Genomic DNA, 26615 nt, shown 5'->3' on the forward strand with positions numbered 1-26615 from the left:
GGGATGGCGGCCTTTCAAGTCCTCCCTGCAGTGCAGTAAAAACAGCTTTAAGTGACATACGGAAAAAATAATGACATAGGAGTATGTGGGAAAGGTCACTCAGGTTAGGAATAATGAGATTGCAAATGTCACTGAATACCAAATACATTTTATGCTTCAAAAATCTTTCCGCACTGTTAGGAGGAAGCTTTGTTTTGTGTTTTTTCCCCCTTCCCTAAAAAAGAGAGGATTTGAAGTAATGTGTTTGTATCGGAAAATACATGTTTATTTGGAAGGAAACTGCTGTTTAAGAAAGAAAAAGCCTTATGGGAACCGAATTACAAACATCTCAAAACCTAGAGAGGTGCAGCTATTTAGTGCCAAAGGTAAACACATAGAATCATACTGCGCATGAGCATCGTCTGTGCAAACCTATGAAAAGGCTGCCTTATACCAAGAGAGAGAGAGTACAGTATTTGACCATTCTAACTGGGGGCGGCTTTCTATGGTCTAAGCCACAGATCTTTCATATCCTCCAATTAGAGATGCTTGTTAAGTATAGTAATTTAATTCGCTGAAATTGCAAATGCTTGAATGCATGACTATGTGTTTAAATTTGATTGGTTCGTAACTGAATTCTAGAGAATAAAAAATAATCCTTCCAGTAGCACCTTAAGAGACCAACTAAGTTTGTCATTGGTATGAGCTTTCGTGTGCATGCACACTTCTTCAGATCATCCACACGAAAGCTCATACCAATGACAAACTCTAAGGTGCTACTGGAAGGATTTTTGTTTTGTTTTGTTTCGACTGCGTCAGATCACCATGGCTACCTACCTGTAACTTGAATTCTAGAGAGTCCTCTAGTAGTTCTCATGTGATCGGCCAACATTGGTCATATGGGAGTCAAGGAGAGACTCCATTTTATGTGAGGCAAGGTGACTGTGTTTTAGAATCCACAATGAACACTGCTAAGTTGAATAGAGTGTGGGAGTGCTTTTTCTCTGCAGGAAAGAAAGAGAGCAAAAGCTGCAGCAGAAGGTAAAAGTGGAAATCTTTCATAGGAGCTGCAAGGCATGGCCTGTATGAGATACAGAAGGCTGAGTGCTGAGCTCTGGAAAGAGGGGAGAAGAAGAGACTGCTAGCCCATGCTTGGATAAGCATGTGGCTGTAAATATTATGTTTTAATTCATTTATAAGTTTCTGCAAGTAAAGCTTCTGAATGATCAATTCTGGACATTGGTTTAATTTCCAAAGAAGGGTGTCAGTCATGTATATGATTTGAGCTACTTAGCTGCATTTCTGATACCCTTACCTCAACAATGCTGGGGACTGGTGTGGAAAAAAACAGATAGAGATGTGTTCCTCCTCTCATTGGGGGCTGCCTACCAGAAATGGCCGAGAGTAGATTCAGGACAGGCAAAACAAAGCATGGCACAAAGTTAAACTATGGAACTTGCTCCCACGGGAGGCAGTGATGGCCCCCAACTTGGATGGCTTTAAAAGAGGATTGGATGTATTTATGGAGGAAGAGGCTATCAATGGCGACTAGCCATGATGGCTATGCTCTGCCTCCACAGTCAAAGAGACAGTGCCCTTCTGAACTCAAGTGGCCAGAAGCCAGTTGTTCTTGCACTCAGATCCTGCTCAAAGCTGCCAAGTCTCCCATTTTTCACGGGAAACCCCCATATTTTAAACCATTTCCCGCTGGCAGCCCGGATTGGAGAAAATTCTATAAATCCCCCGGATTTCATTCCTGCCAGGGAGGCTCCATTTTGGGTCCTGGCAACGCCCAATTTCTGGTACCCAGACATAGGTAGCGCGGCACCGGAAGTCGCTTCTACGCGTGTCCGGACATGCGTAGAAGCGACTTCCGGTGCCGCGCTACCCATGTCTGGGTACCGGAAATCGGGCGGCGCCGGAAGTTGCTTCTAATCATGTCCAGACATGCGTAGAAGCGACTTCCAGTGCCGCGCTGCTGCTGATTCCACATTTTTCAGCGGGAGACTTGGCAGCTATGATCCTGCTTGCAGGCTTCCCAGTGGCATCTGGTTGGATACTGTGGGAATGGGATTCTGGCTAGAAAGATCATTGGTCTGATCCAGCTGGCTCTTCCTGTGTTCCCAAGTACTTCTTTTTCTTTCTGCAAAGCATTGCTTAATTTTGGAATTGGCTGCAAAAAAAATAAAAAAAATTGGTGAAGGCCAGTATCCATATTGCTGAATCCACATCCCATCAGGCCATGGCAAAGGTCTGCACCACAATCATGGTCTCTCTCTCTTTCTCTTTCTCTTTCTCTCTCTCTCTCTCTCTCTCTCTCCATTCACCTCCTCCTCACTTTAAAAAGGATTAGGCATAGGGAGCATAAATCTGTAACCAGCCCTATACATTACAAATCTCCCTGCATTACTTTTCTCCCAAGTTATTCGGAAGAAAGGAACAGATTAATTAAGTACTGACATTTTTATTCTTTTGGATATATTCATTCAGAAGCTCCTATAGGGCTACGCGGAATAAGCACATTTCTCAGAAAGATAGATAGGGAAAAAATAATAACATACTACCCTACAAACTATCTTTGTAATGTGACAGGTTAGAAAATGAAATTATGGTTCATGATATTCCTCTATTTCTTGGCATCTTGACTTCCTCAGGCTAAGAGAAAGAAATTGCTTTTTGAGGGTAAACTTCATTGCACTTGATACTTTAGAGACTTGGCACCTTTTCTCTCTCCCCCCCCCCTCCAAAAAAAGAAAGATCTCCTGGTGAAAACCTGCAGTGTCTGGTCTGTGATTATAAATTAAATATTAACTTGCAGAACTGGATAAACTAGAAAATGAAAACACCCAGCATTTATATACTGCCAAACACTGCAATAGTAAAATGCAGCAAGAACTTTGCAAAAATAAATTAAAATCAATAGCAATGAATATTATTTCGTGATGAAAATCTATCCCATTTTCTTCCACACACACATTTGAAAGAAATTTGGCGCAGCATGAACAATGGTGGGTCTCTTAACATTTCTACTTGAAACCAAATCAATCTTCTGATGCCACTGGGCAACCAGTTTTAAAGCCTCTCCCAGCATTAGGGTTCTAAAATAACAAAAAGTCTTTGTGGCACTTGGAAGACTTAACAAATTCATTATGATTATATACAAGCTAAGAAATATTCCCACAAACATGATGGATGAAGATACGAATTAAATGGATGCCAACATTAATTATCCTACAACTCTGAATATGGTTTTTTTCAGCGTAGCCACTCACCGTTTAATTATGCCCTCCTGAGCTAGAGATGGGGAAAAATCTACGGATTTCTGTTGCCTTTGAAAAACGAGTTCAAGGAAAGATTGAAGACTACCGTATCTATTACACATAATCCTCATGTGATTCAGACGGTTTCCTATCCATATATTTTATTGGCACCACGCTACAAATTATGACAATTCTGGAGCCTTGCTTCTTCTACGACGGCTGGTGAATAATAGACATTTTGCTTGCAATGATACATTATTTGTTAAACTGGGGGGGGGATAACAACAACAGGATCCTAAATTTTATTTGTCATTTGCTTAGTCCTGCATGCATGACTTCTCTTTATTTGCGGCCTGATTTTAGTCTTTGCCTCTCCAGACACATTTTTCCTAGCCGGGATAAGAAGAAAAATGTGGCCATTCTGCTAGGAACGAAATGGTGCCCTTAAATACACCTACTGCAAAGACATCTCCATCCAAGATTCCACCTAAACATTAGGAAGAACTTCCTGACAGTAAGAGCTGTTCGACAGTGGAATTTGTTGCCAAGGAGTGTGGTGGAGTCTCCTTTCTTTGGAGGTCTTTAAGCAGAGGCTTGACAGCCATATGTCAAGAATGCTTTGATGGTGTTTCCTGCTCGGCAGGGGGTTGGACTGGATGGCCCTTGTGGTCTCTTCCAACTCTATGATTCTATGATTCCATCCAGAAGGTCAACCCATGCTTGGCCCATTTTGAAGTCTATTTTAGCCACAGGGAAGAGACCACAGTCCTTGTGCGCATCCCAGGAATTAAAGCAATACAGCAGTAGTAAATGAGAGGCCCTGGCAATGCTTAGGGGCTTTAAATATATTTAACAAAATAATGCAGAGGTAAAGCGTAGCCTTCTTGTTACAGCAAAAGCTGGCGAAGGCAAACTGTGAAAGACATCACGCTGCTTGAGATTCTTTGAAGCGTCAGAACACTTATGAAAAATACAAGCACAGATATTTAATATTTAATAAATCAGAATGCCCTTCTGGATGCTTGGAAGACGGCAAAAAGAAGGGCCCTTCTTTGTTTGGTAGGTGAGGCCAACATCCTTGCAGAGCTACCGAGTTTAACAAGCATGCGGCAAAGTGTGGGGTTGCAGGGAGCAGGAGAGGAGAGGTTTGAACCCTGAGCTAATCACAGAATTGTAGAGGTGGAAAGGACCCCAAGGGTCATCTAGTCCAACCCCCTTGCAATGCAGGAATCTCAGCTAAAGCACCCATGGCAGATGGCCATCCAACCTCTGCTTAAAAATCTCCAAGGAAGGAGAGTCCACCACCTCCAGAGGGATACAGTTGAACTGTCAAACAGCGCTTACCATCAGAAAGTTCTAGTCCTTAGAGAAGGACAAAAACTTTTCTCTTCCCGCTTTCTCCATGCCATAGTTACTTGAAAAAAAGTTGATTTTTTATATAAATTTTTACGTACAGATAAACCGGAAACTGGAAATTATGAGAAGGCTACAATCCTAAGCATGCTTACTTGAAAGTTGACTCCAGCAAAACCATTAGGTGGTTTGGTTTCTCCTTTTGAAAACTGGGACGAAGCTCCTCACAGACACTTTGCCCATTCTGTGTCCTTCCGTAACCTCCTTTCCCTTTGATGTAGTGCTGGGTAAACTGCAGCCTCAGCATAGCTACCAAGTCTCCCGTATTCCCCGGGAAACCCCCGTTTTTCCAGCTGTTCCCAGCCGAAAAAATGGGTTTTTTTGTGTGTCCCCCGGTTTATTCTGGCGCGGCGGCCATTTTGGAACTGGGCGGAGCATGCTCAGAAGTGACTTTTGATGCTGCTCTGCCCAGTTCCAAAATGGCTGCAGCGCGACTTCTGGTGCGGCGGCCATTTTGGAACTGGGCAGAGCAGCATCAAAAGTCACTTCTGAGCATGCTCCGCCCAGTTCCAAAATGGTGGCAGCGCTACTTCCGGTCCGAGCCCTTACTTTTCAGACAGGAACTTGGCAGGTATGAGCCTCAGCTAGGTCCCACCTTTTGAATTTTGCATAGATAGAGCTCCTCCTCCTCCCTTTTAATGCCTCCACAGGAGGGCTGGTGTGGTGCAGTGCTTCAAGGATTAAGCTGCAAATCAGGAACTTGTTGACTTGAAACTCAACTTCACTTGACTCTCACAAGGGAACATGAAGTAAGCATCAGTCCTGGTAAGGATTCCATGAAGGTCATGGATGTGAAGTACTCTGCGCTTAGGAATTATGTGCAAATGCTGCTGCTTCCGTTGCCCCTTCTCCAGGCATTGCTATTGCTACCCTTATTATTTTATAATACTATATTACAATAATATTCATAAATGTGCCTCCTGTTCACTTGCAGTGAAAATCTATTAGAAAGAGCTACTTCAGAAAAGCCCTCTCAGCTTGAAATTTCTGCAAACACGGAGTGTGCGTCCCCATTACTTCGTCTTTTGTGAAGAATTCCAAGCCACCTAGCTGGAATCCTAGGTGGTAGGAGCTTTCCACAGTGACACATACATTGCCCAGTCGGTGACCATTTAATTAATAATCTATAAATATTCAGCAAAGCTACTGTACTGCTCTATAAACAACTTTGCAAGCTGAAGGATCTATATTCTGGAACCGCCATTATTCTTATGTATGTTTAGCTTCCTGTTTCAAGCCCTCATTCTGCTCCCAAGTGAGGGAAAAAGTGCTAGACCCCCTTTATCTTTTCCTTGAGCGAGAACCATGCAATTTTATTTACCCCAATATTCTCTTCTGCTGCCTCATCTTCCCCTGATGGCCTGCTCCATTTATTTTAATTATGGGGCTTATGTAGTTATTCCATTATGTTAGATTACACTAGATTTCCTGAGCCTCGGGGGCACAGCAAGCAATAAATCTAAACAAACCCTTCGCAACAAATTTGGCTTACACCTAGGATGGGTATTGTACTGCCCTTATACAAACCTATGGCGTGTTGACACTTAGAATAGTGCGTACACTTCTGGTCACATCTCAGAAACGCTGATGTTGAAAATGGCAGGATATTCAGCTAGAAAAGCAAAATAAAAAAATTCCTTCAGTAGCACCTTAAAGACCAACTAAGTTTTTATTTTGGGATGAGCTTTTGTGTGCATGCACACTGAAGAAGTATGCATGCACACGAAAGCTCATACCAAAATAAAAACTTAGTTGGTCTTTAAGGTGATACTGAAGGAATTTTTTTTATTTTGCTTCGACTCAGACCAACACGGCTACCTACCTGTAACTACAACTAGAAAAGGTGCAGAACAGAGCAGCCAAAATTACCAGGGGTCTCAGAAAACTTCCCTAGGGGTAAAGATGAATACATTTTGTTCTCTATTTTTAGTTTTTAAAAAGGAGAGTATGGGGAGGCAGGGCAAAAGTCTATAAAATGATGTATGGTGTTTTTCTCCCTCTCTCATAATGTGAGAACTCAGGGTCATCCTATAAAGCTGAATGGCGAGAAAATCGGGACAGACAACAGAAATAACTTCTTCACACAATGCATAGAATCTGCTAACACAAGGTAGTCATTAGTAGGCAGACCAATCCAAACCCCTGGCCAGCAGTTACTATTTGTGTGTGGAAGAGGAAACAACATTTTTTGCAATGCAGCTCTCAGGGGGTTGCGGTGGAAAGCCCGCTTCAGGTCTGTTGCCATCACAAAACAGCACAACAGCTGACTCAGGATTCAGCAAGGTATTGCTGGCCTTCCCAATGCCAAACACCTTGAACCGCCGGGATTTGAACCGCTGACCTTCTGATCGGCAAGCCCTAGGCTCTGTGGTTTAACCTGCTGGTTACTGGACACCAACAGTGGTAATTTCCACCCAATTTGCTGTTTGGGGAAGCAGTGGCCGGCCATCGCGCCTGTCGGCAGTGGAGCAACGGAGCTCGTTTGCCTGCAGGGTTGAAGAAGGGGCACCCCTGCCGCATCCAAATTTATTCCAGCCCAGCAGGTCAGGGGTTCTGAATCTAGGCTTAGGGTTCTATCAAATGGGACTAGACACATCACTGGAGACCAATCCAGTCACTTGGGAACAACAGTGGGAGAGGCCTGTTGCTCTCGTTTCCTTCTCATAAGCATATGGATGGCCCTTATGGGAAAGAGGATGCTGGGGGCCTCTGATACATCAGGACTATTTTATATATATATATATTATTCTTATGTGATGGAGGAACCATCTTTTTGCACAGGACAAATACCAGGCCTACAGTCAGAGGTGTTGAAGTGAGAGGAGTGTGTGTCAGAGAATCACTGCTGAATAGCCCAATATGTTTAATGTTATGGAGGACTCCCTGGTCCTGAATGGGGTAACTGTGCCCCTGAAGGACCAGGTGCGCAGCCTGGGAGTCATTTTGGACTCACAGCTGTCCATGGAGGTGCAGGTTAATTCTGTGTCCAGGGCAGCTCCATCTGCTACGCAGGCTGAGACCCTACCTGCCCGCAGACTGTCTCGCCAGAGTGGTGCATCCTCTGGTTATCTCCTGCTTGGATTACTGCAATACGCTCTACGTGGGGCTACCTTTGAAGGTAACCCGGAAACTGCAACTAATCCAGAATGTGGCAGCTAGACTGGTGACTGGCAGCTAGACTGGGAGTGTTGGTGTTGACCTTTAAAGCACTAAACGGCCTCGGTCCTGTATACCTGAAGGAGCGTCTCCACCCCCACCATTCAGCCCGGACACTGAGATCTAGCGCCGAGGGCCTTCTGGCGGTTCCCTCATTGTGAGAATTGAGGTTACAGGGAACCAGACAGAGGGCCTTCTCGGTAGTGGCACCCGCCCTGTGGAACGCCCTCCCAGCAGATGTCAAGGCAATAAGCAACTATTTTACTTTTAGAAGACAACTGAAGGCGGCCCTGTTTAGGGAAGTTTTCAATATTTAATGCTGTATTGTTTTAATATTCAATTGGGAGCCGCCTGGAGTGGCTGGGGAGACTCAGCCAGATGGGCGGGGTATAAATAATATATATATTTTTAACTGAAGATAATCTTACTCGGCTATGAGTGATCACCAAAGAAGAAGGCATAAGAAAGGAAAAGTGAGAGGCAGAGGCTTCCCCCTTTTTTTCTAACAAAAGTTGAAAATTCAGAGAAAGTGTCTGAATAATCCGTAAGAGAACCAGAAGCCAAGAGAGAGAGACAGACAGAGAGAGAGAGAGAGGAGGAGAAGGAGGAATGTTTACTGTGGCCGATGCTGAGAGTATTACACTGCCTTCAAGTCTTGGAAAATCTACCGCCTGTGCAGTTCTCTCTCTCTCTCTCTCTCTCTCTCTCTCTCTCTCTCTGTGTGTGTGTGTGTGTTTGTGTATCTCACAGCATAACTGTCTCATTTCTTTGTTCACACTCACTCCAGTTCAAGCAGAAAACCCATAACTGCGTTTTGTGTTATAAACCACCGACTAAAGGAACATAATTTAGCCTTCCTACTGTTCTTGAACAGTCGTGCTTCTCAAGTACCTCTCTTAAAAATAAAGGGGCATAGAAGACTCCCCAAACTGCGGTAAGAGCAGAAGGGAGGAAGACAGCAGTCTCTGAAACGATGCTGTTAACTCCTTCGCAGAATTTTGCTGTAGACTGCAAGCCACATGTAAAAGGGGGGGGGAGGAAAAAGCTACTGGACCTGAAAATCAAATAGGACTGCTCTCAGCGATGCAGATGACAATCCTTCATCTCTTTGGAACCTATTAATTAGGAGCAGCATGACAATCTATGTGCCTACTTATCAATACAGGCAACTGTAACAGCAGCCAGACTTTATCATTCTGCAGAACAAGTTTTTTGGGGTTTTGTTTTACAATTGTTCACCACTCGTAATAACCCTCGGCAGCCAAAAGAAGAAGAAAATAAAACAGCATATAAAATAATAAAACTGCACAATGCCTGATACTACTACTACTACTACTACTAATAATAATAATAATAATAATAATAATACTGTAATAATAATTCCCCGTCCATCAGACTGGGTTGTTCCAGCCACTCTGGGTGGATTCCAACACATATAAAAACATAATAAAACATCAAACATTTAAAAATGCAACGGAAAAACCCCAATAGTAAACGCTAGGTAGCTAAGAACCAGCGTGCGAACATTGGGCAGTATCTCAAGAGGGAAAACTCTTTAGAGAGCAGAGTATTTTCACCAGCCACCCAAATTCTGTATGTATAATTTAGTCGAGATTCCTGCATGACAGGGGGTTGGACTAGATGACCCTTGGGATCCCTTCCAACTCTACAATTCTATTATTCAAAATGACGATAAGGCAGATTCTTAAACTGATTATGGAGGAGTTGTTCTGTGTACAGGACAAAGGCTGGTGAAGTCCTGGCCTCAGCATTCCTTTTGTTACCACATGTGACTTTTACGCTACATTCTGCCCTCGCTTCCCATTCTTACTTGGCCAGCCCAAGTTCTCCAAAATATAGCCTTAACTACATAGCTGCTTTATTTATGGGAAACACAGGAGTTATCCCAGAGAATTTTTGTCTAGTTAGGCAAGCGAATATTCAAGACCAAAGGGCAGGTTCCAATTTACCAAATGCCCTCTTGGAAAACCATTAAGTCTCAGGCAGACTTTAGCCCGTTTCAAAACCTCAGTCACTTGCATGCCAGGAAGGGATTGTCAGTGCGCTATGACAAATGTGGGCAAGGTTATAAAAGGAATGGCTGTACAAAATCTTAAGTTAGATTTGAGTCTATTAGACTTGTGGCCAGTGTTTGAAAATGACCAAATCTCTTTCATAGCAAAAACAGCAACAGCCAAACAGACTCAGGGTAAACTTGAGGTTTGAAGAAGTGCAAAAAGTATTAAGGGGGGGGGGGAGGAGCTAGGAAGAGAATTCCCAAAACTTCCCTGGAGTGCGGATTATGATGAGCAGCATAGCTCAAAGTTATTAGCAGCATAGCTCACACCACGAACCAAGTCGTTTCCGGTGAAAGACAAACTGCAGCAAAACAGAAACAGTGCTGTATGTGTCAAATACAGGTAGGAATGGAAAGCAATGGCATCTAGAAAGCCCTCCCATCAGATGTCAAACAAATAAACAACTATCTGACTTTTAGAAGACATGTGAAGGATGTTCAGGGAAGTTTTTTAGTGTTTGATATTTTATATTGTTTTTCATATTCTGTTGGGAGCTGCTCAGAGTGGCTGGGGAAACCCAGCCAGATGGGCAGGGTATAAATAATAAATCATTATTATAATATTATTATTATTATATCTTACATCTATTATTGATTGAAGGGCTGTGCAGAGAGAGAGAGAGAGAGAGAGAGAGAGAGAGAGAGAGAGAGAGAGAGAGAGAGAGAGAGAGAGAGGATGTTTACAGCAGCTCTGCAGCGCAAAGGACTGCCTACTTAGTTTTTCTTTTCAGACCTTGTCGCAGCACAAATTACTTACATGGAAGACTCTTCATGGAGCTTTTTAAGCAGAGGTTGGATTAGGGTTGCCAGACTCAATAGAGGACAGGACTTCTGTGCCTTTAATTGCCCTGCTCTCTTCTTTTAGTCTGGAAATCTTAAAGAGAAACCAGCAGACCCTTTGTTTAATTTCCAAGCAAAGGGTCTGCTGGTTTCTCTTTAAGGTTTCCAGACTGAAAAGAGAGCAGGGCAATTAAAGGCACAGAGGTCCTGTCCTCTATTGAGTCTGGCACCCCTAGGTTGGATGGACATCTGTCACGGATGCTTTAGTTGAGATTGCAGCTAGATTGGACTAGTTGGCCCTCAAGGTTCCTTCCAAGCCTACAATTCTATGAATCTATGCTTCTATGCGTGCAGAAGCCTCATGCTCCACTAACTTGCATAGACTCGTTGAACTCTGAAATGTTCAGAAATGTTCAAGAAGTCATGACTTGTAATAACTAAGTAGAAACAGATATCCCACATGCCTCAGTAGCACGCATAATGACCAGAAGTGGCTATCCACATGTGTGAATTAAAGAACATAAGGGTCAAAGGTCAAATTTCACTCAGAGGATGACTAGAGAAGACCTTGAAATGGATTTTTTTTGGGGGGGGGGTGTCTTCTCTAAAGGCCTTAAAGCGCACAGGGGTATATATGAAGAGGGAAGTTCTTTAAGACAATTAAATCCACTAATAATTTGGTGGAAAAGGGGTGGAGCTTATGTCTGTTTCACAATATGAAAACACTTGCTGTTAATAAAGTTCACATGTGTGTCTGTAAAGGACAAAATTGCTCAAGAAACACATTTGTGGTGTCCAGATGGAGCTCTGTGGAGCGAAATCTGTCTCCTATTATCAACTAAAGCTCTCCCTTGCTAAAGAGAGAGCTCTTAAGGCATGAGGTTCTATAAAAAACTCAACTTACCAGACACAAAAACTGTCACGGCAGAACTAGATAAGAGCTTTGCCATTCCCCCCCCTCCCATTAAACACCCCCCACCTTGACTATTCTAGGTCCAGTAATGAGGAAAAAAAATGCATTCTGTGATGATCAAAAGGTGGAAGATCTCGGTGAAATATTCCATGGGTGGAATGTGGGTTGTGGTTGTTTTGCTTATTGCAATAGCTGAGCAGCCATTCCTTTCATTCTGCAAATCATCTTTCCCCTGGTCTGTTCTCTGCAGCCTTCCTAGGAAAGGAAAACTGAGCCAAAGATATCAGTGGGTTTGGTGTGTGTGTGGGGTGCGTGGGCTGGAAACCCAACAGAGTAGCAAGAGATAGTTTTGTGATGCAAAGATGGCACCCCTTGCCCACTTTTTAAGTCCGTTATGTGTCAATGCATCTTAAATAAAAATATATAATGATTTCTCAAGCACTGCGAGAAAGAGGTAGGAAAAAACCCCAGAATTCTTCTCATGGGGATGAGATTACCAAAAATATTGGGGGGGGGGGGAAGGATTCAACAGAGCTAGTGCTAGTTGCCTGCCCAGGAAGGCATGAATGACCTCACGTGCGCTAGAGCTCATTCCAAAGATGCTCAGTATTGGCGCTGAGCACAAAGCTTTGGATCTCTTTCCTTTTCCCCATTTTAGAGCATCAATGTGCAAGTCAATGAGCTGTAACTGGATTTAACATTTCACTTCCATCAAACTGCACATGTACACTGGCAGAGCAGAGCAGCTGTAATTTATATTCTCTCCACCTCAAAGGGAACCGGTGGTAAAAAAAGAGAGGAGACACTTGTATATTCATATCTGAAAGTGATTCACTTTCAGCACGCGCGTCAGACAGCTGTCACTCCGTTTGCTACCTGAACAGAATCAGACAACTAATTTCAGTATACGAACACGCAGCAAAGAGACGGGAGGGGAAGGAAGCCCCCGGCAAAGGGCTGATTTGCAAAATGCTTACAGCCATGTTGCTACAGAGGTCTGGGGTGATTGATGTATATGCACTACAGAAAAGCAACAACATGCAGCTGCCATGAAAACAGCAGCCTTGTTTGGAGCCCTGACCCGTCCCGTCCCCCATCTGTAGTGAAACTCACCTTGTGTCTTGATACCGTCATCACCTAAGCAAGAGCTAATCTTGCAGAAAGAGGCAGGGAAAGGAACAGCATGGTGGCGTTAAAGACCTAGAGCTTGTTTTACTCTGTTACAAAACTTTGGAGGATGGAACAAAATAAAAGGCTGCCATTTTGGTGCCGGCCCTGCGGTTCTTATAACATGTAGTTCTGGCCGTCATTCACTAAAAGCGACCGAATGCTTTTGTACCCCCATGGCCAGTTTCCCCAATAAATATTTGTGCTGTATGCTTGAGGCACCTTTAATTACGGTATGTAGATGTGGTTTATTAATGCTTGGGCCATCGGCCATTCACATACAGTGGAACCTCGGTTTACAACTACCTCTGTTTATGAATGCCTCCGTTTACGAACGCCGTGGACCCGGAAGTGTTTACATCCGAGTTCCGCGGCGTCGGAGGCGCAGATCGCTTCTGCGCAGCGTGTGCGCAGAAGCGCTCTATTGGCACTCCGCGCACACGCAAAAGCGTGCCTTCGGGGAGCGAATGCCTCCGTTTACAAAGGCCTCCGTGGAACGGATTGCGTTCGTAAACCGAGGTTCCACTGTATAAGATAAATAAGCGCAGTACAAAACCCTACAGTATGAAATACTGCATAAAATCACGTTGCTTCTTCAATTATGGATATATTATTATTGATTGCACCCACACAAGTCTTTGCAAGCACAATGAGTCTATAGGATTAAAAGTTGTGAAGGCAGGCCCAATGTTGAGCTGTCTGAAGAGTTTCTTGTGGCATGCGCACAAATGTTCTCAAATATTCAGTGCACCTTTTAAACAATAACAGCAAAAACGAACCAGGTAGCATGGGAATGCCGTTCCCCACTTCTTACTATTTTTTATTCTCACATCTTGTTATGAAGTAATGACAGTATAAGAAAAGATGATGGGGGCTTTCTCTGAGCGGGAGGGATTAATATTAATCTCTTTTGCGCTCCCTCAGATACCTGACTGTGCAAAAGAAAAAGAGTGGCAGTCGAGAGAAGAATAAAAGAGACAAGAGGGCGGGGGAGAGAGAGAGACTCAGACAGAATTGCTCAGATTGCGCAGCGCTGCAAAGAAGTAAATACAGGTTTCCTGAAAACCGCAATCACACCTCGCTTTGTAGGAGGTATTTATTTTCATGTATCTGTCTCACAAGAAGATAACCACCTAAATGTCATTTCTTTTACTACACTGAATGTTTTTCTTCTTCTTCTTCTTCTTAAACCCACCATCCCAATCTTCCATCCATTTAAGGCATTTTTTGTGTGTGTGTGTGTGTCGAGTAATCAGAGGAACTGCATTTGGGGTTGTTGGAGGTTTTAAAGTAATGTAATGCTCATGTAATCTCCGTCCCTTTTAAGCTTGATCTATTTTATTTGCAAGTTCGGGATGAAGCGGGATGGGTGGGGGATTTGAATGTGTGGCCCACGGAGCACCAATCAGTACCTATCAGAACGGAATAAAAGTGTTTCAGATCGGCAATTTAAATAATAGGATCACTGATTGGATTTTTTATTAAAGGGAACAAAGCAACCAGTACAGACGGCCAGACCCTGTTTTCTGAGGGGGTGTTAAAAACAAGCCTCTGCTCATGTGGTTGGCTGGGCTAAGAAGTTTCCAATAGTCTGGTTACTCAACCTCCACAGCCACAGATTCTTTTTCTGCCATGACTTGGGAGTGTCACTAGGCTTGTAATCACCAGTCACTGAAGCCTTAAAAACAACATCATCACCACCAACTACAACCTGGGACTATAATGAGGTTGCTTTTTCCAAGCATATTGAGACCCGTGAAAGAGCCTTGAAGCTAGCAATCTAGAATTTTGCTTGAAGTAGGCTAGGCAAAGGTGATATTGGGAAAACGTACCTTTCTTCAGTACCTGTATGTTATGGTACTGAACAGGCCCATCTTAACCACATCAAGCGCCGTGGCGCAAAGGTCGCTCCGCTGCCGCCCCCCCCAACTCACCACGGGCGCAGAGGAGGGACATGGCATGGGCGGGGTGGGCTCAGGGGCGCCGCAGCGGGTGGGCCGGGCTGCCTGGTTGTCCTCCGGGGCGCCGGCGCCGCCTCCTCCTACGCGGAGGCCTCTGCTGGGGGGGGGGGAAGAGTGCCATGCAGCGCCCGACCTCTTGTCCTCCTCATGCCCCCGACCCGACCCACCAGGCTGAGGCCGGGACTCGAACCCGCGGTGGGAGGGAGGCAAGGAGCAGGGCGAGTGGGAGGGCGGCCGGGCTGTCTGCACAGCAGTGTGGTGCCCCCTGGCGGCCCAGCGCCCTGGTGCATTGCGCCACACAGCCTTGCCTCAGGGCCGGCCCTGGTACTGATCTTGTGGAAGAGCTCAGGAGAGACACCTTATCAAGTAGATGTCTCTGTTCAGAGGAAGCCCAAGAAAATTGAAATCTCACCCAAAGGTCATAAAAAAGTGGGACGGACTCCCCTGGAAGAGGGTAGACTCTTCTTTCTTGAAGGTTTTAAATCAGATGGTGGATGGCCACGGGTCATGGATGCTTTAGTTAAGATTTAGTTATGATGGTTGGACCTCAGGGTCCCTTGCCGCTCTACATTACTATGACATCCCCGGAGCCTTGAAAATCTCCTTGTCTGGCGATACTGCTAAGGTTTGTTTGACATGAGACTACTGTCTCGAACCAGAACAGATGTATAAGATTTTAAACCAATATCTGAATCCATCAACACCCATCAGTAAGCAACAAATAAATAAATGTACGGAAAGTTCACCAAGGATTTGACCTCAGTGTGCTGCTGCAGCAAAACACCCTACAAATTCAGCGTCTTCTCCTTTGTCTATGTAGTTCCAGCTCTTTCATTCCAATTCAAGCTTCACACTGATTTGTTCTGAATAGGCTAAAGAAAGACCTTTAAGGGTATTATGTCACAGTCAAATATAGAGGAAATAAGGGCAGGCTTATTTCATGAATCAAATAAAAGACCTCCATACTCCCGGGGCCCCATCAACGCCTCCCTCCGCCCCTCCTAGGCATGCACACACCATGCAAGCGAGAAAACGGAAGCTTTTAGGTCAATCTCCAGTCAGATATCTTTTCACGGGGAGCCAATTTTATTCTCTTTTTATGCCAATCAGACTCTTAATGGGAGGAAGAGTATAAAATAATTCCGGAAGGCAAAAGTGGTGCTATGGGGAGGCCATGGTTATACTGGCAATTAAAGGTTCCCCCAGGAGGTTAATTAACCACATTAGGAGCCAAACATTTCACAAAACGCTTCACAAGTGTCGTAAAACCGAGCTCTTCCTCTTCAGACAACCTAGTGCCAAACTGTCAACAGCCTGTCTGATTTTTGTTATTGAGAAACATGCCGTCAAATGGGCAAATTTTAATGCATTCTAATCATTTTGGGGGGAGAGGTGGCGGCCAATCTGGGCCTCTAATCTTTGCACCTGCCAGTCCACAATTTGGCTTCTACTAGTCCTGAAAATCCTGGAGCAGTAGTGTACTAAATCACCCCCCTTGACTCTTCCATCTTCAAACAGCCTGCAACAGTGGGATTTTGTATTCATCTCCAACCTATTATTCTGAAATACCAGGTAACAGATTCCTCATTAGCCACATGTGAATCAATCCGGAACAGACGACTAAAGCCTAAGTGTAATAAATTAGCTGCCCTGCAACTCCTTCCCCAATTAAAAATAGATGCCTTTTTTTCATTTTATTTGTAGAGGTACTATCGGCAAGTATTCCGTCTGCTATGCTCCAGTTATATGCTCAAGGCCTACAGACCAATAAAACACATATCAGGCCTGAAAACCTCTCATTAGTAGACATGCTTCTGTGGCAATTTAATTTCATTTGGCCGCTTTTCCTCAACATTGATAAATAAAGATGTTGCCCAAATGGGGCAGATGCATATGATTACTGAGTGGGTTGGTTTCGATGGAATACAAAGCACTAGGCTGAGAAGCTCCCTTCACCCCTTGTAAACAATTCTCTTCCCACTACCGCTGTCTCCATGTTTTGCCATTTACATCCAAACTGGGCAAACTATGGTTTGTACAAGCCATAGTCTGCCTTCAAACCAGGGTTGCAAACCCAATTCAAAGGGTCTGCAATCATGGTTTGTGTGCAAACGATAGTTTCTCCAAGTTGGATGTAACAGGAAATGGTAACATGTCACTAAATCAGAAGTAACCAATGGAATCAGACGGCACAAGGAAAGGAATGAGGTGGAAAGAAGGCAAAGGAGTGTGATAGCACCAGGAAAATTCATTTGGAATCATGAGGTTAGATCCTGCAGGACAAGCAGATCCTGAAAACCTGCTCTGCACACCCATTTCAGAACACATTCCCTATCTCATCTTACCTCCAGAAAATGTTCTGCCTGCTGTTCACGATCCAGTTTTCTTGAAGTCGTGGTTATGAGACCTGGAAGAAAGATCAGAATTGTTTTCAGTAACCATGGAAAAAGAAAACAGGTCTCCGGCTGGATCACTAAAAGCATCCGGACCCAAACTTTCCAATGTGGACCACTTTGGCGTACAGAAAGGAGGTCCTTGTGCATTTCATGAACGTGCTCCTTGGATGGTGCTTAGGATAAAATACATTGAGGAATGTGTTCATTGGAATAAAAATGCATTTTAATATAAATTTCCACAACGATATATTTTTTTAAAAAAAGAAACTGCACATTAATGCAGAAATGGGATCAAACAGAGTGATGGATGAACACAGGTGAAACTGACACAGATATGGACTGATCTGAGCTTCCCTACCTATGAGGACCGCTTCCATTGAAAAGCACTAGGTATGTTGGGGAATGGAAAAGCTGCTTTTAATCAGCGATGACTGATTCAAAGTGGTTGCTTCATGCTACAACCCAACGAGCAATTCATTTGCATGCATGAGTCTGAATGTTGTAGACAAAGAATAGTCAAGTTACCTTTGGGCCTCTTGCTAAATTCCCCCCATGTAGGGTATTCCATATCTCTTTAATAAGGGTTGAGTTCATAGAATCATAGAGTTGGAAGGGACCCTGAGGATCATCTAGTCCAATCCCTGCAGTGCAGGAATATGCAGTTGCCTCTTACGCGGATTGAACCTGCAACCTTGACATTATCGGCACCGTGCTCTTAGAAGATGGTCTTCAACATCCTCCTTGATAGAACCAATTATGATTCTATACATACTCCAGTTGTTAACAGAATCAAAAATCAAGGCGTAGGTTTGTTTATTTCGGAGTTATATTTTCACCCTCCCCCCATAAAAACCTTGAGAAATTGCATTTCTCATCCATTCTTAGTTAAGAAAGGCTCATTATTGCAACTGAAACGAGCTCTTGCATAGGCTAATACAATACATCAGAGGGTTTTTCTGAGCCAGCACCGCATGCAAGCGTCTCTAGTCTTCCTGATAGCAGGCATTATGGAAGGCATCAGAATAATAAGGGGCAATTTTATTACCCAGTATGAATAAAATGTCTTTTGAACACTAACAGCATGTTTGTCTAGCTAGCTTAGTAAATCACAGATTGATTGGCATGATGAAACAGAGGTGCTTAGAAAAAAAGAAAAAAAAGAAAATACCCCAGAAAATAAGTTAAATGTGACTTTGGGTGTAAATAAACATATCATTTTATACAATTACTGATGTAAGCCTCTAATTTGAAAGTTTGTGTGTGCTTCTCTGGGGGTGGGTGGGTGGGAATTTGTTAAATATGAAATGGGAGGCAGATAATCCTGAGGACAAATGTATGATTATTTTAAAATCTGAAGCATTATTCCCCTTTCTGATTACTGGGCAATGAGAGTGAAATGCCCTTTCCATCTGAGATAAGCTAAAAGAGGGATAAAGCGTTTGTTAATAGCAGAAGTAGTAAATGGTCCCTCATTCCAGGGGCTTTGTTTGAGCGTGTTCTTCTTCATGGAGAGCACGTGTTGCAGTGGGGGCAAACAAGACATCCCTCTGTTGCTGGGTGGGTTAGTTTGGATGGCCACAAATCTTATTGGGCACCTCTGAGAGAATTTGATGTTGCCAAGGGGCTATTTATTCCCCGCGCGCAGTGTTGAGCTGCCTCTTTTCGCTGCACGCATCGGATCACACGCCCACCCTCCCTATATTTAGGGCTGTTCACGTTGACCATGCTATGCCAGTCATGGGGTCGTCTGTTTGGGGGGCAGGGGCCTGGTAGGAATTTTTCCATTTGGCTGATTGGCCGGTGCCATTTGGTTTTCCGCCTACTGCATAGCAAAATCGCCACAACTTGTAAGGTTGCGGTTAAAGTTAAAGGTACCCCTGACCATTAGGTCCAGCCGTGACCGACTCTGGGGTTGCGGCGCTCATCTCGCGTTATTGGCCGAGGGAGCCGGCGTACAGCTTCCAGGTCAAGTAGCCAGCATGACTAAGCCGCTTCTGGCGAACCAGAGCAGCACACGGAAACGAAAGGGTTGCGGTTAGGCATTGGTTAAATTTGGTTGGTGGAGGAGGTATGGTTGGCTGTGCCTGCCCCTCCAATGCTGCTGCTGCAAGGGTATTCTGTTAAAGGAATCCAGGGGCTCGCCATGCTCTTGTCCGAACCGCTGTCAAGGGGCGAGGGCCATGCAAGAGCCCCTGGGAGCATTTGGGGAGAGGTGAGGGCCTGGCACCCAGCTCTATTCTCTCCCCAAAAATGCTTTTCCTTATTGACTTTTGCAGGCTTGCGGATGTCAGTTCTGTTCCTACCTCTAGGTGGGAACAGATAGTCGCGAACCAATGCCTAAGCAACCACTCACGTTCTGTAAACCAGGCATCCCCAAACTGTAGCCCTCCAGATGTTTTGGCCTACAACTCCCATGATCCCTAGCTAACAAGACCAGTGGTCGGGGAAGATGGGAATTGTAGCCTCAAAACATCTGGAGGACCGAAGTTTGGGGATGCCTGCTGTAAACAATAAAGTTGTGGCCAAAAAATTATGCCAAAAACCTTAAACAAAAATTCTGTGTGAATTGTGTTTCATTTGAGGGTGGCTTGGGGACATCGACACGCAACTAGTTAAACTGCTAAACTAGTTTCTCAACATTACATCTATTTCTTCCACACATTCCCCCCCCCCCCTGAAATAATAGTGCTGGCTTTATTTTAAAGTCACCATGCAAGCTCAGGTGCTGAGATAACGGTCAGGGGTGTAAGAAAGCATTGCTTTCCGTTCTGCCCAATATTTGTCGCAAAAACAATCCCCTGTGTTGCAATAAGAACCAATCACAACAACAGAAACACAACACGTAGGCCAATAGTTAGTAGAGAATATATAATAGAATAATGATATCATTCAAATTATAGGATTAAGCCAATCAAAGTTCATGTGTACAATATAACAGAGTGGTAGCAAGGACCGTCAAGCCGCATGTTCAAAACAGATGTCCAAGGACAGTCTCTCAATAGTCTTTCAAAAGTTTAAACGGAAAACGTTTCAAAAGGGCAGTGTCTCCAGAATGATACTACTATTTCGTAATAGTCTTCAACAGAATATTTAAGTAAGATTCATGCTAAGGATCAGTCCTCACTAGATAGTTTGTCGCAGGCAGCACTGTCTCCTTTCTGCTGCAGTTCATCTTTTGCCCAAGGCTACGCTATTAGCCTCGGTGCCTGCAATGGCAAAACTGTGTGTAACTTACATAATTTACTTAGTTAACTATTCTGTCAATTATTACATTGTCACCACGTAATTCTAGCCCCTTCATTTAAATGCAAAGGAAACACAATGCCCCTTAGGAAATATTGATTTTCATTCGCAGACTGCTATAGGACTTACTTTTCCAGAGTTCTAAATCACACAGAGCAGGATCCCCTTTTTGGAAGCCACCCTTCCAACTCGCAGAGGGTGATGGAGTTAGCAATGCGGGGTGGAGCAAGCATGCTTGTCCTAGCTCTCCCCCACTGCATGGAGTGGGGTAGGGCTTGAGTAGGGCGACCCCACTCGTAAAGCTGAGAGCGTAACACTAGGTCAGACACTTCAGAAATCCGAATTTGGGGATCCCCTTTTTGGAAGCCACCCTTCCAACTTGCAGAGGGTGATGGAGTTAGCAATGCGGGGTGGAGCAAGCATGCTTGTCCTAGCTCTCCCCCACTGCATGGAGTGGGGTAGGGCTTGAGTAGGGCGACCCCACTCGTAAAGCTGAGAGCGTAACACTAGGTCAGACACTTCAGAAATCCGAATTTGGGGGCAATCCTGCCTTTGGCCCTGGGGTCCTCCACTGGGTGGGGGCAATTCCATGTGCTGTTGATCAAAGCTGCCAGAGTTGGCATGGCACTAACATTCCTACAATAACTTTCAAGAGGGAATAAAAGGCTCCTCGGTGGGCCAATACATTCTACACACACAGTTGGGAGTAAATCCCATTGAACTTGGTGCAATTTACTTCTGAGTAGACATATGCTGGGTTGCTAAGGGTCTTGGTGAATGGCTTTTTTCCCTTAATATATTTCATTATGCCAAATATAAGATAGAGGAAATATATTTTAAAAATACCCACCCCCTCCAGAGTGGCTCCTCATTATAATACTGCTGCACAATGTTTCAGCGGAAGACCACCACTTTTTCTGCCTGTTGCAGTAATCGTAATGTGATGTATGATTTTTAATTGCGGTTTTTTATTGATTCTCTTGTTTCTTAGGTACTGCATTTTATTGTACTACAATTTGAGTTCCTAAGAACTCAAAGTGTAATACAATAAAACATAATATAAGAAAAATAGGAAGCAATAAACATACTCTATGCAATGAATGTGTCACCATCTTTAACCACAAATTCACAGCTATGCTATGGACCACCTGAGCTCACAGACCACCGGTGGTCCACGAACCACAATTTGAGAACCCTTGATGTAATAATTTGCATTAAGCAAATTGTCTCAAGAAACGTTTGTAGCATTTCTAGGATTGAAGGGTGACTTGTGTGTTGTTGTTGTTTTAAAAAATCTCAAGACAAAGTTACCGGCATTACTTTACAATGACACAGAAGGCGCAATCACATCACAGAATTAAACTGTGTCAGTCAGTCCCTTTTCACCCCACCCCCCCGGAGAACTGTGGTTCAGAGAGAGGGAACAGTTGCTATTTCTAACAAAGAATTAACTGCATCCTCTCCAAACTATAATTCCCAGGATTCTTTTTTTTTTTATTATTATTATTAAAAATAAACTTTATTACATAACAAAACATTCATCACAATTAAAATAAATCATCACCGTAAAAAGGATATTACAATTATCTTGTTTCATTACACGAAGTAATACTTCCCTCCCCCCTCCCTCTCTGCTTCCCATTCCCCTTGACTTCACAACCTAATCTGAACTTTTCCTTTTATTATTCTATAATAATAGTACTCTGCATATCTTACTTTAACTTGTATTAAGTCCATGTAATCATAACATACGTCCAATTGTTTACTATCATTTATTCCATCCTCTCTTTCCATACAGCATCTAATATATAGTCGTAAATATGGCTGAACCTTATTTGGCGGAGATAAGGCTAGTATTCGCTACTTTGGTTCTTATGTAGTCTGTAAACACTCTCCAATTATTTTCACTTTCTTCCTTCTTGGTACCTTTAATTTCCTCATACTTTTTAGCCAGATTATAATAATTGAATAATTTCTCTTGCCATTCCTCTTTTGTTGGGACGTGAGCAGCCTTCCAATTTTTTGCTATTAGTGTCCTTGCGGCAGCTACCGCGTAACTTAGACAGCATCTGTCTCTAGGTTTAACTTCTTCCGGCATCATTCCTAAAAGAAATAATTTGGGACATTTCTTAATTGGGTATCTCATCATCTTCTTTATTTCATTATAAATTGTTTCCCAGAACTTTTTAATTTGTTTGCAATGCCACCACATATGTATGTGGGTTCCTACTTCCTGGTTGCATCTCCAACAATTATTAGTTAAACCTGGATAAATCTTGGCCAATTTTCCTGGTGTTAGATACCACCTATTTTGCATCTTCATTAGGTTTTCCTTAATATCATAGCATGGTGAAAAATTTAGGTCCCTTTTCCATAATCTTTCCCATTCTATCATTGTTATTGGTTTCCCCAAATCTTGTGACCATTTAATCATACATTCCTTTGTTAATTCCTCCTCCGTTTTCCACTTCAATATAATTTGGTATAAATTTTTAATAAATTTGTCCTTATTTATCAGTAAAATCTCTTCTAATTTAGATGTTTCTTTATCAAAGCCAATTTGTTTGTCAATTTGTAATCTTTGGTTTACTTGAAAATATTGCAACCAGGTAGTAAAGAGTCCCTTTACTTCTTCATAATCCTTTAATTGCCAGGTTCCCTCTTTATTTTCTATTAATTGTCTATATGTGGGCCAATTTGTCTCCATGTTTTTTCTCCTTACTGCCACTATTTCAAGGGGAGAGAGCCACCAAGGTGTTTTTGGCTCAAAATATCTTTTATATTTTTGCCATACAAGATATAATGACTTCCTAATAATATTAAGCCGAAAACTGCTCCTTTTTTCAATTTTCTCCCTCATCAAATAGTGGTGCCACCCGGAGGCCAGTCCCAAACCTTCCAGATCCAATACATCGGTATCCCTCAGTGTTATCCAATCTTTAAGCCACCATAATGCCGCCGCATCATGGTATGCTTCAAGGTCAGGCATTCCATATCCCCCTCTACTCATACTGTCTATCATAATTTTATATTTAACTCTTGGTCTTTTTCCATTCCAAATGAATTTGGTTAGGTCTCTCTTCCACTCTTTAAATATATTTTCTTTGCCCAAAATTGGCAGGTTTTGAAATAGGTGGATCATCCTTGGGGCTACACACATCTTCACTAATGATATTCTTCCCAGTAAGGATAGTTTCAGTTTGTCCCAATTTACAAAATTTGCCTTGATTTTTTTCCAAATTTCCTTATAATTTTCTTGAATTAAATCAATCCCCTTAACAGTAGTTTGAATGCCCAAATATTTTATCCTTTTTACTATTTTCAATCCCGTTTTTTCCTGCAATATTGTTTTTTCTGCTTCTTCCAGGTTCTTTACTAACATGTGCGACTTCTCATAATTAATTTTCAGGCCAGCTATATTACCATATTCATTAATCTTTTCCAATGCTTTTGGAATGCCCTCGATAGGGTCCTCCGTGGTGATAATAATATCATCCGCGAAGGCCTTTGTTTTAAATTTTTTCTTACCAACAATTATCCCTTTAATTTTTTCTTCCTCCCTAATATTTTTTAATAAAATTTCCAAAGTAATTATAAAGAGGGTTGGGGACAGGGGGCACCCTTGTCTGGTGCCTCTCGTAATATTTATTTTATTCGATACTTTCCCATTTATTAATATTTTTGCTCCCTGTATTTTATAAATTGATTTAATTGCATTTTCCATTTTGTCCCCTAATTCTAATTTTTCCATAATTTTCATCATAAAGGGCCACGAGACCCTATCGAAGGCCTTCTCTGCATCGATGGCAAGGAGCGCTGCTTGTTTGTCTCTACGACTCTCTAAACATTCCAATATGTTTACAATGGTCCTTATGTTGTCTTTAGCGTACCTCCCTTTTATGAATCCCGCTTGGTCTTTGTGTATTATATCCTCCAATATGTTGCTTAATCTTTTGGCCATTATTTTTGCGAAGATCTTGTAATCGCTATTTAACAGCGAGATCGGTCTAAAATTGCCTGGTTTGTCTAAATTCGTTTGGGATTTGGGGATTAAAATTATTTGGGCTTCCGTCCATGATTGGGGTGTATTTCCTTTTTGTAAGATTAAATTCATTAAATCTTTAAGAGGTATTACAACCTCGTCTTGTAATTCTCTATAAAATTCAATTGGAAGCCCATCTGGACCTGGGGCTTTCCCTTTTCTCATGTTCTTAATTGTTTCTATTATTTCTAGGGATGTTATTTCTTTGTTTAACAAGAATACTTTTTCCGTTGGTATTTTTGGTAAATGATATTTTGCCAGGAAATCATCGATTTGTTGCATAGGTGTATCTTCCTTTTGATATAATTTTTCATAAAATTTCTGAAAGGTTTTTATAATCTCTTCTGTTTTATAACAATATTTCCCTTCCGATTCAATTCTATTTATTATTTTTTCATTTTTCCTCTTTTTTATTTGCCACATTAACAATTTGCTGGGCTTATTGGCCCATTCAAAATTTTTATATTTCCAATATTGTAATCGTTGATCGATCTCATAATCGATTAATTTTTCATACTCTAATCTCAATAATTTTACTTCTTGCTCAATTGTTTTATTACATTTTTTGTATAACATTTTTTCCTTATTTTTTATTTCCTGGAGAATTTTTTCCTTCTTTTGTTCTCTCTCCTTTCTTATTCTTGCATTCTGTGATATAAAAAAGCCACGCATAACAGCTTTGCTCGCATCCCAAGTCATTAAAGGGTCGACCTCACCAGTTTGATTTATTTCAAAATATTCTTTTAACGTTTTTTTTGCTTCCCTAATAAGATTGTTATTATTTAACATAAGGACATTCATCCTCCAACCTTTCTGGGAATATTCTTTTTTTAATGAAAGGGTTACTGGGTTGTGGTCCGAGAGGGTCTGTGGTCCTAGTTCTATTTTATGAATTCGTAATGATAATTCTTTAGTGATCCAAATCATATCTATTCTGCTCGCCGATTGGTGCCGTGCCGAGATGTGAGTGTACTCTCTTTTTATGGGATTCTTAAATCTCCATGCATCTAATAAGTGTAAATTACTTGTAATGTCCATAAACTTTTGGGGTAGTTTCCCGCTTGATTTTCCTTTACTCCAACCATTTTTATCTAACTCTGGATCTACGATTCCGTTCATATCTCCCATTAAAATTAATCTTTCCCCCGCATAATTTATTAACTGGTTCTCCAGTCTTTTTAAAAATTCTTTCTTACTCCCGTTGGGGGCATAGATACCCACCCAGACCCATTGTTCTCCTTCAATTACTGTTTTAACTATAAGGATTCTTCCCTCAGTATCCGTCCCAATTAGTTCCGGGTTCCATTTACTTTTTATGTACATCACAATTCCTCTTTTCTTTCTTGCATCGGCCGCAACGAATTCTATTCCTAATTTCTCATTTTTTAGGACTCTCACATGTTTTTTATTTATGTGCGTCTCTTGTAGACAGATCACGTCCCAGTTTTGTTTTTTTAGTATGTGCCCCACCCTATTCCTTTTTTTCTTATTATTTAGGCCGTTCACGTTCCAAGAGATTATTCTCATATTTGTATTTGTTAGTTATCAAATTGGATATATATATGTATATAAAAAAAAAGAAACACGAGCAAAATAAATTTCCAATTAACGTTATTCTTACTTACATCAGCCTAGACTAAGCATAAACAAGGATAATCATTAAATATCTACATGTTCAAGTGAGTTACCTAGTTTTCCTCTTAATTATTTCTTACAGCAATACTAAAGATAATCTATATATTTACATTTCAATCATTCTTCTAGTTGCCCCTCTTCTACTCCTTCCCCATCTTCTTCCTCCACTTCTTCTTCCCCGGCCGCCTCCAGCTCTTCTCTACTGGAATTTTCTAGTTCTTCTTCTTTTCCCCGGGCCTGATCTCTAGCTGTCTTTGATTTATCCCCTCCCAGTTCTTGTGCGTATGTTCTATAAAATCTGTCTGCCGCCTCTGGTGTATCGAATCTTCTCCATCTTCCTTTGAAAGAGAACGCTATTCCTTGCGGATATTCCCACTTAAAGGGTATCCTTTTCGCCTTTAATGGTTTTGCAAGAAATAGGTATTTTTTCCTTTTATGAACCAGTCTGGGTGGGATTTCTTTCAGGACGAATATTTCTGTTTCTTCCATAATTAATTTCTTTTTTGCTCTTGTTTTTAAAACTTTATTTCTTAGCCACATGTTGGTAAATGATACAAGGCAGTCTCCCGGCCAGTTGTTCTCTTTCGCTTTCT

At 42.3% G+C, this 26615-nt stretch overlaps 1 protein-coding gene across 5 annotated transcripts in view; it reads right to left on the reverse strand.

The window, feature by feature from the left end:
- FAT3 (FAT atypical cadherin 3) overlaps window positions 1-26615 on the reverse strand; it is a 452709-nt gene that overhangs the window by 136546 nt on the left and 289548 nt on the right. For all 5 annotated transcript variants that reach the window (XM_035116283.3, XM_035116282.3, XM_035116279.3 and 2 more), the window contains exon 4: window positions 17052-17113. In XM_035116283.3, the coding sequence (XP_034972174.3) occupies window positions 17052-17113 (62 nt within the window). The remainder of the gene's footprint in view (window positions 1-17051; window positions 17114-26615) is intronic.

The sequence above is a fragment of the Zootoca vivipara genome, chromosome 4 (genome assembly GCF_965207765.1).
Source record: "Zootoca vivipara chromosome 4, rZooViv2.hap1.1, whole genome shotgun sequence".
Classification (NCBI taxonomy): Eukaryota; Metazoa; Chordata; class Lepidosauria; order Squamata; family Lacertidae; genus Zootoca; species Zootoca vivipara.